Source organism: Coffea eugenioides, chromosome 3, assembly GCF_003713205.1.
Source record: "Coffea eugenioides isolate CCC68of chromosome 3, Ceug_1.0, whole genome shotgun sequence".
In the NCBI taxonomy this organism is placed as follows: Eukaryota; Viridiplantae; Streptophyta; class Magnoliopsida; order Gentianales; family Rubiaceae; genus Coffea; species Coffea eugenioides.
In genome coordinates this window covers 15,378,399-15,396,166 of record NC_040037.1, presented here as the reverse complement: position 1 = coordinate 15,396,166, position 17,768 = coordinate 15,378,399, and the positions used below count along the sequence as shown (strand labels likewise).

General features: G+C 36.5%; 1 protein-coding gene across 1 annotated transcript; it reads right to left on the bottom strand.

Annotated features, from left to right (window-relative positions):
* Positions 1–12,032: 12,032 nt before the first annotated feature.
* LOC113766151 (putative late blight resistance protein homolog R1B-16) lies at positions 12,033–16,033 on the bottom strand. The gene is made up of 2 exons (XM_027310370.1): positions 12,538–16,033; positions 12,033–12,393 (listed from the first exon to the last, which is right to left on the bottom strand). Exon 1 carries the CDS (start codon positions 16,031–16,033, stop codon positions 12,563–12,565), a length of 3,471 nt encoding a protein of 1,156 aa, XP_027166171.1. The 3' UTR covers positions 12,033–12,393; positions 12,538–12,562.
* Between the last annotated feature and the right edge of the window lie 1,735 nt (positions 16,034–17,768).

The following is a 17,768-nucleotide window of genomic DNA, read 5'->3' as shown; positions in this document are numbered from 1 at the left end:
CACCTTATCCATCCTAGCTTACGGATGCGATTGTAGGGTTCATCATATTTACCATCATCGTAGCCTCTATCGATTTCTTCAACCCTGGTATGCATCTGCTGAGGGCCTTAGCAGTTTCTTTGTTGAAATGACATGCACAAGTTTTGAGCTCGGCCATGAAAGGGCTAGTTTCACCAACAATGTTGGAGATAATAAGGTGAGGAAGATGAGACAGGAATGAGATATACATACATTTGATCCAAGTCCAAAATTTAAAGGAATTTTTGTAGGCCTTGTTGCATCGTCCCAAATGGAATTGGCAGCCAAAGTCTAGCAAATTTTGGCACATTTTGTCATGAACCACGGTGCAATGGCAATAGTATTATTGGCTTCATCTTTGATTAGCTTAAAAATATCATACACGGGCTAGATTAAATGCTAACCTCTTGACTGCTTAAATTAGATGACTATCCATGACCTAGAATTCCGTAGCCAAAATCAACTTTGGTTAAATACATAGCGACCTAAATATATGCAACACCTAAAAATGAGATGAATTTGAGCTCCCCTACCTAAAAATGAATTTAAAACTTATTTTTAAAAATCAATCCCGTTCATAATATATTTCATTACTTGTATTAATTGTACATAAAACTTCATATGAAATTAACTAAGTTTTGCCCTTGGATTAATCATTACAAATTTTGTTATAATTTTAACTCATTTTTCACCATTCATAAGTTTTGTGCAAGTTGAATGCTAAATTATTTGTAAAAGAGGATCATTTTTAATATGTTGATATAGATATAAAAAAATGGATGACATAATCGGATGAATTTATTGAGTTATAAAATTTTAGACATAAAAAATGAAGAGAACAATAGAGAGAAATCCAATGGAGAGAATCCTAACTCCCCACCTAAATGGCTACCAAAGCATTTTATGAATGGCTCCTATTTTTATCTCTTAGATCTTTAACTTTACCATTTTATACTACTCTACGGAAGCTTTGTCACTCCATTGGAATCCCAAATTTACCTTAATCCTAATTGCAATTGACTCAAGTGGAGGCCATCTCCATCTCTTTTGTAGGGATCTTCCTCAATTTCACTCTCTTAATTTAGTGCAGCTAAAGAAGAACCAATCCTCATCTTGTAGGGAGCTAGCAAGTATTCAATTATTCAATGCGCAAACAGAGTAAGGTGCAAAACACGTCCAATTTGTTTGGATAGTCAATTTTTTTCAAAAAAAAATTTTTTTTGCTTGTATCATAAATACAAATTTTAATCTACCTTTTTATATTTTCAATCTTCTTTTTATCTCACATATATCACATCGCAAAAAGTACTACAGTAATTATTTCAAATAATTATTTGAAATAATACTCTGCCCAAACAAAGCTGTGCTAGAAATTTTTGGTTTCGGCATTAGCAATTCAAAATTCAATGGCTACCCGATTTATTTTTTTTTTACGAAAGTTAGATTAATAAACCTAATTCCAGAAAAAATCTCAAAAGCTGACAACTTTTGAGGTCCTCCCAGAGACTTATAAACCCAACCCCAAACCCCCCCGGCTACCCGATTTAGAAAGTAGAGAAATACGCGTACTAATTTAGAGAGTTACAGATGTGGGACAAGTTGCGGAAATTTGGGCCTCACCGCCGCACAAGTCAGTAAACTTCAAACGTCGATAACTGCATAAAGTTCGGTAGGAACATGCGGGCCTGTGATTTAGCCTTAGGTTCGTATCCTAAGGACAATTTTGGGGGCATTCAGGACAATTTTGAACACCTTTTCGAACTCCTCTTTTTTTTGTTATACATGTTTCCTTATTTCAGGCTTGATGTTGGCAAAAGATCATTCGAGTTTTATTCAATTAAAATTTGTTCTCGGGTTTAGAAAGAGAAAAATAATTCAGAATAACACAGCACTAATTTTATGGGTAAATTACACTTTACGTCCTTGTAATTTAAAATTTTTCTACATAACTCTCTTATGATTTTAAAACTTATATATATATATATATATATATATATATATAGACACACACACAAACATAACCCTCTCATAATTTAAACTAAAATGTCAAAAATATAAAAAACATGGTCCTCTGTTGTAACAAGACCAACTGAAATGTAATCTTCTAAGGCCGTAGTTAAGTATGTAATCAGGCCAATTACAGATGGGACAAGTTATCTTGAACAAGCATTGTTAAAAAAAAAAAGGGGATTAAAAATGTTAGCCTTAGATTCTAAAGCTATACTGTAAATTAGTACTTTAAACTATCCAAATCATACTATATGATGGGTGTCAAATCACCAAAATTAAACTGAAAGACTATGAATTTTTTTTAAAAAAAAAGAGATTGTTTTGGATTCTAAACTTCTAACTTATTGACTTTGATATGTAAATTATTCAAAACTCTCCACCACTAAAAGTATCAACTTAGTTAAACCGCCATCATATACCACGGTAATTGCACGCATGGAATATTACAATCTATTAGTATAGCTTGAAAGACTAAGGATTTAAAATTGAAATCTCTTCTTTTTTTTTTTGATTTATTGTATTAGTTGTCAAACAGAACATCTTTCTCTTCGCGAAGGAGACTAATTGTTCTCTTGGTCTCTCTCCTTCCAATGGCTTTATTTCTTTTTTTTTTTAATAATAAGTCTATTTTAGGATTTTCTAGTGAGAGTTTTAGCCTCTCGTATAATTATCTAGTGAGAATTTTCCTCTCTATTTAGAATTCTTAGTGAGACTTTTTTATTTTAGTTTTGTTTTTCCTTTTTCTTTAAATAGTGGAATTAGATGGATCTAGGTAATTACTTTATAAAATGTATATACCAAGCACAACAAATATAGACAAGCACCTGTTGTTTGTTTTGATTGCATCCTTTTCCTTTTCCTTCTCTTTTGTCGTTGTAGATTGATGAATGCTTGATATATAGTGTGCTTAATTAATATATAATTTATGTCAATTTTCCCTTTGATTTAATATATATTGTTTTGCTTTGTGGATTCTACTTATGTTTTGTGTTTTGATGGTGTCATAGGATTATGGAATGAAAAAGGGCTAAAAAGAGTTGCTGTGGAGATTATTTACTTTAAAGCATGGGCGTGTGTTAAAATACTTGCGATATTCAGAAGCTGTGGGACTCTAGATTAATTTCAGCAATTAAAGTAGATGATCCATTGATTCTCTACAACTATGGAAAAAAACCAAGAGTCCTATTTTCTTTGGGAATCACATTTGGATGGATAATTAGGTGGCGTTTGGTTCGTACATCGGAATCGGATTCGGAATCGGAATCGGATATCCTGGGTTTGGAATGAGGTCATTCATTCCAATATATTTGTTTGGTTCAAGTACCTGAAATGTGTATCATTACTATACTTGATGTTTGATTCATTGACTCTTTTGGAATGGAATATAATAAATATATTATAAATCACATCGTAAATGATAGTTATTGGCTCTTTGTAAATGAGATATAAGAAATTTTCACTAATTAAATATATTAGTATAAATGTATTAGTAAATTTAGTCTAACTAATTAATAATTTCTATTAGTAAACATGCATAATTATTAGTATAATTGATCATATTAATTATATTACATAAATTAATGTACATTATATAATACATATAACTAATAATAATATTATTATAAGTTTGTAACTAATTAAATTAAATATTATATATATTATTAAATATAAATATACAAATGTTATAATATAAATATAATAATTATAATTATATAATATATTACGAATATTAATTATACTAATATTTATAAAATATAATATATATTACATATTAAATATAGTTATTATTATATATTATTGTATTTAAAATAATAATTATAATTATAATTATATAACTTATTAATATTACATACATGTATATATTATAATTATATGCACATATAATATACATTTATAAATATGCATACATGTAAGGATTTTTATTCCAACTTCATGTAGGAGAATAATTTATTTCTGGAAGGTTTTATTAGAGAAGAGATAATTCTTTTGTTAGGAGCAACATTTTTTTGAATAGAAAGATGTTATGGCCAGTAACAGTTCAGACTTCATGTACAAGCATCCAAGATGAGTCAGCAAGGAAATGAGCAGAGGAAATGTGATCACAGAGGAAGGGTCACGTGACTGAGCATTGTTACAACAGAATTGGAAAGTTAGTTATGTGGCGGGAAAATTAGTTAACCATTTGCAGATGGATTCTTGTGCTGAAGACTGTGATCTGTATAAATAAGGTGTCCGTCTAATAGAGAAGTAGCTTGATTGTAATTCAGTTCTTCTTCCTCAAAAATATATCAGTCTTTTTCCTTCTCTCTACCCCCTCTCTCCCTTCTCCCTTATTCTATGATCTCCTTCCTTATCTCATTCTATCTCCTTCTCTGATTCTTATCATTCCACTTTGTGTGAGCTATTACAGTGGTATCAGAGCTTGCGATCCTTGGATTGCGAGCTTCGAACTGCTGAAGATTATGGCAGAAGGTACTAGAATGAAGAGCTTTGAAGAGCAACTCAGGAAACAAGAGGCCAGGATCCAAGCAGTCATTGATTCCTTGGCTGCAGACAAATAGGCTATGGAAGAACGGTTGGAAGGTAATCAAAGAGAGATGCGAGCTCTAATGGAAACCAATAGCACAGAGCTGAAAAGCTTCATGAGTACTCAGATCAGTTCCATTTTGAGAAGTTTGCAAGGTGATAGGGGCATTTTGGGAAATCCTACGAACTCAGCAGAAAGAACTCTTAATAATCGAAATGCTGGAGCTCAAGGTGTTCGACAAAGTGAATTTGGTAATTCAACCAGAGGAGATGGTCAGCATTGGCCAATGGGGGTTCCCAGGCTAGATTTTCCCAGGTTTGAAGGCCACAGTCCCAAGGAATGGATCAGGAAGTGTGAAAAATTTTTTCACCTGTTTCACACTCCTGAGGATCAGCATATGGACTTGGTGGAATTGCACTTAGAAGGCATGGCAGATCTCTGGTATCAAAATTTTAAAAAAGACAGAGGAGTGGTCCAATGGAAGGATTTTGGTTTGGAGGTGTGTAGAAGATTCAGCCATGTAGGAGAGGCAGACGCAGTAGAGGAGTTCAGCAAGCTTAGCCAAACCTCCACAGTTCTGGCTTACCAAGAAAAGTTCGAAGAGTTGAGGTCAATTGTAATGCTCCAGGTGCCTGAACTGACCGAATCTTATTACATTGCTAGTTTTCTAAGTGGATTGAAGGGGGAAATCAAATCTGCTGTAAAGATGCATAGGCCTCTTAGTCTGCAGGCTGCATTTGAAATGGCTAGATGGCAGGAACACCACTTGGAGCTTCTTCACAAGTCCAACAGAACTCCACTCAAAAGTGGCCCCCAGCCAAATTCCTATGGTTCTACCAAGGGAGTGCAGGATCCTGGAGTTAGGCAGACCGGTACTCAGTCACCAGATTATAGCAGGAAATCCAACTCACAGCAGGTTTTCAAGAGAATCTCCCCTACTGAATTTCAATACAGGAAGGACCATAACCTGTGTTTTAGGTGTGGGGAAAAATTCAGTCCAGGGCATAACTGCAAGAGCAAGGGAATCCACATGTTGTTAGCGGACGATGGGAAAAATGGTGATGCAGATCAGATAGCAGAAGAGGAGGAAATTATTGAGTACAAGGGGAACCAGCATGAGCATGAGGTGGAGCTGACCTTGCATGCAATGTCAGGAGAATTATCATCTAGCATCATCAAAATGCAGGGGCAGTATAGAGGACATCAACTAACAATCCTTCTTGATGGGGGAAGTACTAACTGTTTTATCAAGAGCTCTGTGGCTCAGATGTACCCAGAGATGGTGCACGGGCATAGGCCTTTTAAGGTTAAGATAGCTGATGGCAAGGAGTTGCATTGTGACCACTGGATTCCTGGGATGCAGTGGGATATGCAGGGCCACACATTTACTCATGATGTGTTTGTCTTGGATCTGGAACCTTATGATTTGATATTGGGAGTAGACTGGATGAAATCCTACAGTCCTATCACTTTTGACTTCAAGACATTACATCTGTCTTTTGAAAAGGAAGGGGAGCAGGTGGTGCTAAGAGGAGACACCAGCACTGCCAACGGTAGGATGCAGCAAGGCATATCAGCTCACAAGGACATCAAGCATAAGATCAGGAAAGCTCTGCAACAATCTTGCATGGTGACGATTCACAACTCTCAGGTAATGTCTGTACCAAATTCTCTCACTGAATTGTTGGCCAAATACGATGATGTCTTTGCAGAACCTAAAACTCTCCCCCCTAACAGATGCCATGACCACCAAATTCCCCTCAAATCAGATGCCAAACCTTTCAGAATTCCCCCATACCGATACCCCCATTTTCAAAAAAATGAAATTGATAGTCAAGTGAAAGACATGTCGGCTTCTGGCCTTATACAAATCAGCCACAGCCCCTTTGCATCCCCTGCTCTGTTAGTCAAAAAGAAGGATGGGAGTTGGAGGCTCTGTATTGATTATAGACAGCTAAATAGCCTCACCATAAAAGATAAATTTCCAATTCCCATTATAGATGACCTGCTAGATGAATTACATGGAGCTAGGGTCTTTTCTAAAATTGACCTGAGATCAGGCTATCACCAAATCAGAATGAACTCTGATGACATTTCCAAAACTGCTTTTAGGACTCACTCTGGACTATATGAGTTCCTTGTAATGCTCTTTGGGCTCACCAATGCACCTGCCACTTTTCAGGCATTAATGAACTCAGTTTTTGAACCTTACATCAGAAAATTTGTTCTTGTATTCTTTGATGACATTCTGATCTATAGTCCGGACCACAAAACTCACCTACACCACTTATCCATAGTACTAGAAACCTTGAGAAAACACTCCCTGTATGCAAAGATGTCAAAGTGTTCATTTGGTCAGAATCAAGTGGAGTATCTGGGACATATAATTACCAGTGAAGGGGTGAAAACTGATCCATCCAAGGTGGAAGCTATGCTGTCCTGGCCAACCCCTACCTGTTTGAAGGCCCTCAGAGGATTCTTGGGCTTGACAGGCTACTACAGGAGGTTTGTTAAGGGGTATGGGGAGATTGCCAAACCCCTCACTGAGCTACTAAAGAAGGATCAGTTTGCATGGAGTACGACTGCAGAATCTGCATTCCAGCAGTTGAAAATGGCCATGAGCAGGGCACCAGTGTTAGCTTTACCTGATTTTACAAAGCCATTTCTGTTGGAAACTGATGCTGGTCAGGTAGCTATTGGGGCAGTTCTGATGCAACAAGGGAGACCTATAGCCTACTACAGTCAGGTGTTGGGACAAAAAAATCAGATCAGATCCACTTATGAGAAGGAGCTGCTATCACTCATCACTGCTGTTCAAAAATGGAAACATTACTTGATGGGAAACCATTTCATTATAAAGACTGACCATGAGAGTCTCAAATACTTGCCGGATCAGAAAATAAACACTTCCCTTCAGCAGAAATGGTTGGTTAAACTAATGGGAATGGATTATGAGATTCAGTATAAAAGGGGTAAGGACAATGTGGTTGCAGATGCATTGTCTAGAAGAGGTGAGCAGGAAGGTCCAGTAGAAGCATCTGCGCATTCTCTCACTACTATTAAACCCCAATGGTTGACAATGGTAGCTGAGAGCTACACTGGTGATGAAATAGCTAAAGGAGTACTATTGAAGTTGGCTATGGGAGCTGATGCACTGCCTGGCTACTCTTATCACCAAGGAATTCTGAGGTTTAAAGGTAGGATATGGATAGGAGCAGGCACTGAGTTAAGACAAAAGTTAATCTCCTGCTTCCATGACTCTTGCCTTGGGGGGCACTCTGGAAATCATGGAACTTATCAGAGGATCAAGAGTTATGTATATTGGCCTGGGATGAAGAAGGAGGTGGAACAATATGTACAGAGTTGTGATATATGCAAAAGGAGTAAGAATGAAAATTGCTCTTATCCAGGACTGCTGCAGCCATTAGCTATACCTGAGCAAGCTTGGCAACAAATTTCTATGGATTTCATTGAGGGGTTACCTAAGTCGTTTGGCTGCAATGTCATCTATGTGGTGGTGGATAGGCTTACTAAATTTGCACATTTTATTCCTATGACCACACATTACACAGCTAAAAGTGTAGCAGAGGCATTCTTTGATCAAATTTTTAGGTTGCATGGCTTACCAACACACATTGTCTCTGATAGGGATAGGGCTTTTACTAGCTTATTCTGGCAGGAACTTTTTAAAATGCTGGGCACAGAGCTCAACCTTTCCTCTGCTTACCACCCTCAATCTGATGGACAGACTGAGAGGGTTAATAGATGTGTGGAGAACTATCTGAGAAGTGTATGCATGGATCAACCAAGGAAGTGGAGGAAATGGCTCCCTGCGGCTGAATGGTGGTATAACACCAACTATCATAGCAGCCTGCAAATGTCTTCTTTTCAGGCCTTGTATGGTTACAAACCTGTTCAGCTAAATCTGAGGCCTGATGGCACATTAGTAGCTGCAGTGGAAGAGTGGGCACAGGAGAGACTGGGGTGGAATGCCTTGCTCAGAGAGAACCTGCTAAAGGCTCAGAATAGAATGAAACAGTTGGCTGATAAGGGGAGGAGTGATAGGGAATTTGAAGTAGGAGAGTGGGCTTATCTGAAGCTCCAACCGTACAAACAAACTTCTGTGGCCGTGAGAAGGAATTTAAAACTGGCGGCCAAGTACTATGGACCCTATCAGGTGAAACAGAGAGTGGGAACTGTAGCCTATAGGTTGCAGCTACCTACAGGCTCTAACATCCATCCTGTCTTTCATGTCTCATTGCTTAAGAAGTCATCTAAGGAGGCTCCAGTCAGCACTACCTTGCCTACCTTGAATGCAGATGGTGAGTTTGAGGTAGTTCCCTCAGCAGTATTGGATAGGAGAACAATTTTTAGGAAGGGTCAGGAAATTGATCAGGTGTTGGTGCAGTGGGAAAACATGGAACCTGAGGAGGCTACTTGGGAGGACCTGTCGTTCATTCATGCTCAATTTCCTGCTTTCACAATCAGTCAATCCTAGAGACTAGGATTGTTTTTTAGGGGGAGGTATTGTTATGGCCAGTAACAGTTCAGACTTCATGTACAAGCATCCAAGATGAGTCAGCAAGGAAATGAGCAGAGGAAATGTGATCACAGAGGAAGGGTCACGTGACTGAGCATTGTTACAACAGAATTGGAAAGTTAGTTATGTGGCGGGAAAATTAGTTAACCATTTGCAGATGGATTCTTGTGCTGAAGACTGTGATTTGTATAAATAAGGTGTCCGTCTAATAGAGAAGTAGCTTGATTGTAATTCAGTTCTTCTTCCTCAAAAATTTATCAGTCTTTTTCCTTCTCTCTACCCCCTCTCTCCCTTCTCCCTTATTCTGTGATCTCCTTCCTTATCTCCTTCTATCTCCTTCTCTGATTCTTATCATTCCACTCTGTGTGAGCTATTACAAAAGATCGATATATTCTCAACTCTTGCTCTCATTTAAAGAAGAGGATTAGAGTAGCTAGTTTTTCTTTCCTCTTCTCCCAAGACACAAAAACGTCGATATTTTTTCTCTTTAGGTATTTTCTCCGCGGGGTGTGGTTAATCGTACTTTGGTAGTCAAAGAATAATTGAAGAATTGGTTCACGACAATTGTGAGATCTAATTTATTTTTATTTATTTGTATATTTCCTATATTATGCCTGTAATGATTACCGTGTGTGATTAAATAGGTACACAATATATGATTATTCACAATAGTTTATTGCCAATTGAGACAATAAAATCTATAATTATTTGACTATTTTAATATTTGTGACAACTGGCATGATTGGTTTTTTGTCAAGGAAATATACAATCTAATTTAAACGAACCCTCGTAACATATTTGTTGATTGGAATTGGAGTTTTCTAATCTTTAATACTCTTAAAAGATTAAATCCTATAAAAATTGTTAATGGTCAACAAAATAATGAAAGGTTGGTCGTTAGAGTTTGTTGACAATTATAACCAATTTATTCACGAATATTTGAATTATCTTTGTATCAAGAATCAATTGCATGAACCTTTTTTGATATTATTTCTTTTGCTAGAGCTCCATCATTGTTAATTTAATCTTGGTTAATTTTCGTATGTTTATTTTGTATTTAAACTAATTAGTTAGTTTAATCTCCAAGATCACCCCTTTTATTCATTGCTTTGAAAGGAAATAAATCAATCCAATCTCTATTGAGATGATTCTAATTACCATTGCATACAAACTCTTATTTTTCAGAGTAGATATTTTATTTTTGATTGGCTCACAACCTGTCAATGCCTTCCCTTGGTAATCCCATTAACATATTTATCCATCATTCTCATCAGAAAAAGCTAGTCTAAACAAGGAAACAAGTATACGATTATCATTTTTCTAGGCCATAGCCAAGGGGTTAGTATCCACTCCATTGAATTCCTCTCCATTGTTCTCTCCACTTCTCATCTCTAGATTAACATATTAAGAAATGGTATTCTTTTGCTTATACTTTGGCATTCAATTTACACTAAACATTTGAATGGTGAAAAATGAGTCAAAATTATAACAAAATGTGTAATGATTAATTAGCAAGAAAACTTAATCAAATTTATACAAAATTTTGTGTGTAACTAATACGAGTGATGAAATATATTATGAATAGTGTTGATTTTCAAAAATAACTTTTAAATTTATTTTATTAGGGTGTAGTGGAGAGAATTTTTTTTTTTGCATTGCAATGCAATGGAAAGGAACTTAGTCCCGTAGCCAAGTATGAAATCAAGCTAACTATGGATGTAACAAGTTACCTTGAACAACTATTGTTGAAACAAATTACATTATATGCTTTACCTTCCAAAGTTATAGCGTAAAGTAGACTCAAGGTGATCCTTGTAGAATAATGCTACTATAAATTCATGGCACATGAAGAGTACTGCACAAAAAGTCCTATTAGTTTCCAAATTGACCTCAACTTGATAAGTGACAATGAAATTTTTACCTTTCAGTTCGGTTTTTAAAGCAGAATACTGAGTAGCATATATAGTTAATTGGGATTATGATGACAAGCAAGCAGAACATAGATGCTATTTTTTCTGCTGCAAGATTTAGAGGAAATAAAATCTGCTATTAAACTAAAAGATTATATATATTTTTTAGAAAAAATTATTTTGGATTCTGAGCTTATAATTTATTGACTTTGGTAAGTACATTATCAATACCCTCCAGCACTAAAAGTATCAACTTAGTTGAACCGTCATCATATAGCAGAGTAATTGCACGGTTGGAATACGACCATCTATTAGCATAGCTTGACAAGCAGAGGCTTTTACAATTATTCAAATCTCATTTTTTTTTTCATTTGATTCTATGTTAATTAGCCCAAAATTCATTGTATTAGTTGTCTAGGTTCACTTGTCATAGCCTACAAATAAATATAGGCATCGACCTACTCTACAATTGTGAAGTTTATACAATTTGGATATTTTATAGTGTGAAATTCAAAAATAGAAGATTAAATATCCATACAATCATATGACCTTTGAAGCTCTTTGGAGAATTAATTATTTTTACTAACGTCCTTTCCAGCAAATAGCTCAAGCAGCAGGAAATCAAGTTGCAGACATCTTTCTTAAAGGAACCTAAGTCCATACTTCATTCTTTGCCAAAATTCTTTAACTTGAAGAAGTAAAATATGATTCTGAAAATTTAGCAAATTTCAAAGTTGGATATCCTGGATTCAAAATTAAGATTGAGCATACATCTTCAACCAATTCTACGACGGAGTACTACTCTATCCTGATCAAGCCACGCAATGCCTTTTGCGATCCCAATTGCAACTTTTATCTTAAACCTGTTTTGAGCAGAAAAGAGAAGATCATATAGGTTTCATTTTGACATGAATTTGTAGATCAAAAGTATGTTGTTAATTCCCAAATTGGGCTGTCTTATTCTTCCAAGAATCGTGAGTCCAAATATAAATTGTTAATCAATTCTGTCAAAATGATGGAATTTCTACCTCAAATAGAAAAAAAAAATGAAAAAAGATAACAGAGTTTCTTGAGAGCAAAAGGCCAACCATTTGCGTAGTATCTTCGTACACTCTCCCAATTCAGCAAATTCACACATGTTTGAAAAGAAATAACACACAACCATTACTAAATTCAGCAAAACGAAATTACACAAAATACGCCAACAGCAAATTATCTGCATGGCCTTTATGCTGCCATGCAGATTGATAAAATTGTGAATGGTGTACAAACCTCATTCATTGTTTCCACCATATCTTGACAAGAAAAGAGCCTACTGTTACCTCAAATCTTCTACAAAAGCACCAAAGAAAGCCAAACCACACAGATGAGCACTACCGTAGCACTCCCTGATGATATCATTAAGAAAAAAATAGAGCAATAATTAGTTGTTTGCTCATCAATTTCATGCCTGCATTACCAAAAAAAACTACCAAAAGCTAAATATAGATTATTTCTGCAAGCCAATTAATGGTAATGACAAAAAAAATTACCTGATATTGTACCCGCTGATGCCCTTCAATATTTTCCATAAATGATCTTCAGATTCTCATTTCCATAATTTTTCTGTTCTTCTGCAATTTCCCATACTAAAGATTTGACACCATCTCCACAAACATTCATCTTAATGGTTTCAAGAGTTGGTATACGCCCTAAACAAGCAGGCATCATTTCCAAATAAGAAATTCTGTGGAGTTTTAATTGCTGAAGGCACGGGAAGTAATCATCACTGTCAAGGTCTGTCTCTATCCACTCCACAACCTCTACATCTTCCAACGTCAAGACCCTGAGTTTAGGGAATCCTCCTTCCATCATCTCCCATTTTTGGCCGTCCATTGACCGCTGTCTTAATTTGAGGACTTCAAGATTGGGTAATTGTTCAATCAATGACATTTTTCGACAGGATAGACCCAGGTTGGAAAGACACAACTTTTTCAAATTCTTGGGAAAAGAAAGCCCAACATGTTCCCGTGAACCTGAGAAGTTGTAGCCCCCTAAGGTGAGTGATTCTAGGCATTCTAGTCGACTCATGTCGCAGCACACTCTTCTTTTTCCCCAACAATTGAAAATTTTAAGTTGGCGAATATTGGGAATCCTTCTCAATATGTTCTCTTCCCCTCGACGAAAAAGACACAGAGTAGAGAGTGTGTCTAAATTGTGTAGGGTGCAGAGAATTTCCACAACGTTTTTATTGGAAGGAAGACAAACACGCCTTACATGTACATGCCTCAACTTCTTCATGTTCCAGATACAGTCTGGCAATGAAATCTTCTCACCAGATTTTAGACGAAAGGTTTCCAAATGTGAGAGATTGGCTATAGATGGGGGAATGAATTTCATTTTCCAAGCTGTAAGGGCTAAGTACCTCAAACAAAGAAGTGATTCGACTTCAGTTGGGAGTTCCTTCAGCCTTAGGTTAATGCCCTCTAAATTCAGAACTTTAAGATGTTTGTAGATGCAAAAAAGGAAGGAGATATTAAGCAACTTAAACTTATTACGTCCTGGAGTAGCATCAAAGAATACCAGAGTACCTAAATATGGACAAAATAGCTTTGACTTTATAAAATCCTCTTCACTGGAGCAAATGGACAACCGAGGTAGGTTGGGAGGTTCATTAAAGATAGAAAGCTCATCATATCCTCGCAGGACCTGAAGAAATTTCTTTTCTTTCGCCTCACCCTTACAGAACTCAAATATCAAATCGTGAATGTAACAAGTTTTGACTCCTCCAATGGATCTGTTTTCACTTACCATAACTAGGTTTCGACCAATTAGGTCCATCAAATATTCTTCTGCAATGTCCTCCAGTCTCTCTCCTTCAATTTTTTCCACAAACCCTTCTGCAATCCAGAGACACATCAACTTCATGGCACAAATTTTTTCATCCTCTCGAAATGCAGCAAAATACAGCAAGCAGGCCTTCAAGTGATATGGTAAATGCTCATAACTGAGCTCCATCGACTTTTTGCATTGTTCTGCATCAGACACCGTGGTTGAACTTAAACTTTCAGCAAATCCTTCCCAAACACAAATATCATGCTCTATAGTTGCTAGGACTCCAGCTGCAACAACAATTGAAAGTGGCAATCCTTTGCACTTTTTGGCGATCTCCATTCCCAATCCATGAAATGCTTGAGGACAATCTTCTTTTCCAAAAACCTTCTTCTGCAGTAATTCCCAACTTTCTTTCTCACTGAGTGGGCGAAGATTGTGAGGTTTCCCCCCATATTCAACCTGTGAAGCCACATTAGAAGATCGACTTGTGAAGATGATTCTACTTCCTTTCTTGTCATCCGGGAATGAAATTCCCAGCTCATTCCATACTTCAATGTCCCAGACATCATCAAAAACAACAAGATACCGATTCCCCTTCAGCTTTTGGTAGAGCTTTTGAAGCAACGCATGTTCATCCAGATTTTGAAACTCATCATCCATCCTCGAATGTTTGCCATCAGAGTGTAAAATTTGAAGTAACACATTTTGCATGTTATAGGCTTGAGAAACTATACACCAAAGACGAATGTGGAAGTTATAGATTACTGAACTATCATTGTAAACTTTTTTGGCTAAAGTTGTCTTACCAAGCCCAGCCATTCCCACAATGGGAACAATTTCCACCTGTTTTGATCCGCTTACAAGTCGTTCAATTACTTTTTCTGCCTCATCATCAAGACCAACCATGACTTCATGGGCTATTGGCATTTTACCTTTTGATAGCATGTGGGTGGAAGTCTTGCTAACTTCTGGTGCTCTTAAGCTATGAAAGGAAGGAAGACTTTCAATAACGCTTGAGCCACTGATCTGATCCTTAAAATGCTTGAGATGGGTGTTGGTATTAGCCAGCATATCACAACAATCAAGGACCTCTGTGGATTCTAAGAAGCTAACTTCTCCTTCCTTCACTCTGTTTAGAGAAGGCGAGCAAATTATAATGCCTGCCTCACAAAGAAGAGCACCAATTTTTTCGTTTTGCTCATTCATCTTCTCCTGCTGCTCCCTTAAAATGCTTCTCAAAAACCTCAGTCCTGCATAGAGTATTGGCATCTCATCTTTCATAGAATCCACAAAGCTAGAGCTGCAGCATAACAACTCCCAGAGACGACTTATCAGAGAATCATTGAAGTTGTTCAATATCTGCTTATCCCTCATTCTATCATGCAATGATTTTGAGGATCTTGTAGCTCTAAGAACGTCCATATAAATCTCGTAGACTTGAAAATCAACAGGTGTGATTTTCTGTTGTTGTTCATATATCATGGAGCAGAACTCAGGATTGTGCAGATCCTCATCTTCCGAAAAAGAACACATGTAAGAGAGGCGTGCTGTGTTCAAAGCCACCACTTCAAAGTGAGCCAACAGCAAGGCAGGAATATCTACAGTTCCTCGCAATTTGCCAAAGGGAATGAAGCTTTTGAAGAATGTTAGCTTTGCTTCAAGGGAACTCAAAGCAGCATAAATAGATGATTCACTAATTTTGCGATGCATATAGCCATTTGTCAAATCTGCTAGATTTTGTAGGATGACGTCTATGAATTCCATTAGTTCATCATCTGTCATCCAAGAATTTGATTGCAATGACCTGCTGCTTGCCAAAGCAAAGTAAATTTGGATGATTTCTTGCTTAAGTAATTTGATTTCTTGCTCAAGTAATTCGATCTGTTTCTGAATTTCTGGCTTAAGTAATCTTTTACCCGCTTTTGATCTAAGGGAAAGAGAGTGAATGTCCTCCTCGTATTTGTGAAAGGTGTCTTCAACGCAAGATAAGAAAGATGGAAGACTCACCTTCTGCGCTACATCGTCAGATTGCAAGTACAAATCATTGCTTTGGCTCCACTTTCTTGCATACATAACAAATGTTTTGAGAAATTTCATGCGTTTGATTGCATCACGAACACGATCACGGCAAGGAACATGCCGGTATCGGAAGCTGTTCGGGACCAGCAACTCTAGATCAAGTAAGACCCGATCGATGCTGCAAGTGGAGACCATCTCTTATGCAGGGATTTTCGTCTCAAATTTTAAGAGAGAAGCAAATCTCATTAGCTGCAGAGCCAGCGAGCATTTCTTTCCTGAAATTTACTTCTTCGCTTTTCTTATGAAGAGTATTGAGATAATCAATGATACAACCAGGTGGAATTGGCTGATTTCAAGATGGACCCCAGACAATGATAATACTACAACTAGGTGTTGGGCATCTGAGGATTTAAAAGATACTACGGAGTACAATTTTGTCACGTTAGCAAAAGTTAGTGTGAAAATAAATCGTGGGTCATCAGCAATATCATTTGCTCATGTCTAATTACAAAAGGGAGTTGATAAAATCCCAAATAACTTACAATCCAAACAGACACTCGTTCGTACGAGGAAAAGCCTCTGTTTTAGTCGACTTTCATTCACAATAACAGCAGCAGTAGTTTAGGTGACTTGAGACACCGATGATTTTACGGTCCAAAGCATGTAGAATAACTAAATTAAAGGTAGGATTATTCCCTACCAAGAATGGTCCAGACGGATCAGTCCCTCTCTATCATACATTTATAATAGTGAGGAATATAAAGTGGAATATAAGTTGTATTAGCAGACATATGCAAGTGGTGGGCTCAGTGCTTCTGAACCTTTGATAAGTAGCGGGTCGGTTTCATAGAATTATTGGGAATTATTGTATTCTCTTTCCACACAATGGGATCCCGACTCCACAGACCAGAATTATTGCGGACGGGGGCAGGGCGTGAAGTTTTTGTGTAAAATGCACAACGTGTTACTCTGGATAACACGGTGTAATTTATTTTCAATAGTATGTAATTATAGAATAAAATTTTGTAAGTCTCATGTATAGTGTGAAAAATACTATATAAGATGCAATCTGAATTTTACATTTTTTTTTTTACCAAATCTTAACCATGAACCAGCAATAACAGTTACCGTTCCTGCCCCTTCTCCAATTATTGTAAGTCCCTGTTTTTGCAATAATTCCACTTCTTGTCACGAGGCAATCAATGAGTAGGAAAAAATCGACTATCCACAGTTTAATTTGTTTAACTTCGTAATTAAGTAGCCTTGTTTTGATAGCAGATGTGGAGTAAGGGTTGAGTATTTTAATTCATCCATGTTTGAAATATGAATAGAGTATTATTTGAAATAATTATTATAGCACTTTTTATGATGTGATGTACTCTTATGTGAGATAAAAAAGTGATTGAGAATATAAAAGTTGGGTTAGAAAATATGTTTATGATACAAACGAAATTTATGTTTCTAAACCAAAAAGAAATCAACCAAAAAATTTGCTCAACCAATAAGAAAAGTTAAAATTTCAGTTATGCAATATCAATATTGGCTCTCGAGAAAGTTAGTAGAGAAGTCTTCAAATGTATTTTTGTGTTTCATAATTAGTATATATTTAGCATTTAGTAATAATATATTTGGATATTTAATTATATATATATTTATATCATTATATATATAGCAAATTTAAGGATCGGGCCTAAATCGGGTTTAAACCTGATGAGGACCAAATTTGACTCATATTTAATTTGGGCATAATTTTTAGGTTCAAACTCAAATTGGCTCAGTGAAAGGTCGGGTTCATCAGACTTTTTTTGGGCTGAACGCGCCAAGGTCGGGCTGGCCCAACCCCATTGACAGTCATAATAAATATAAAGAGTAAAATGATAAAGTTCAAAATTAATGTTACGGAATGCATTAATGTTAACAATATACAATG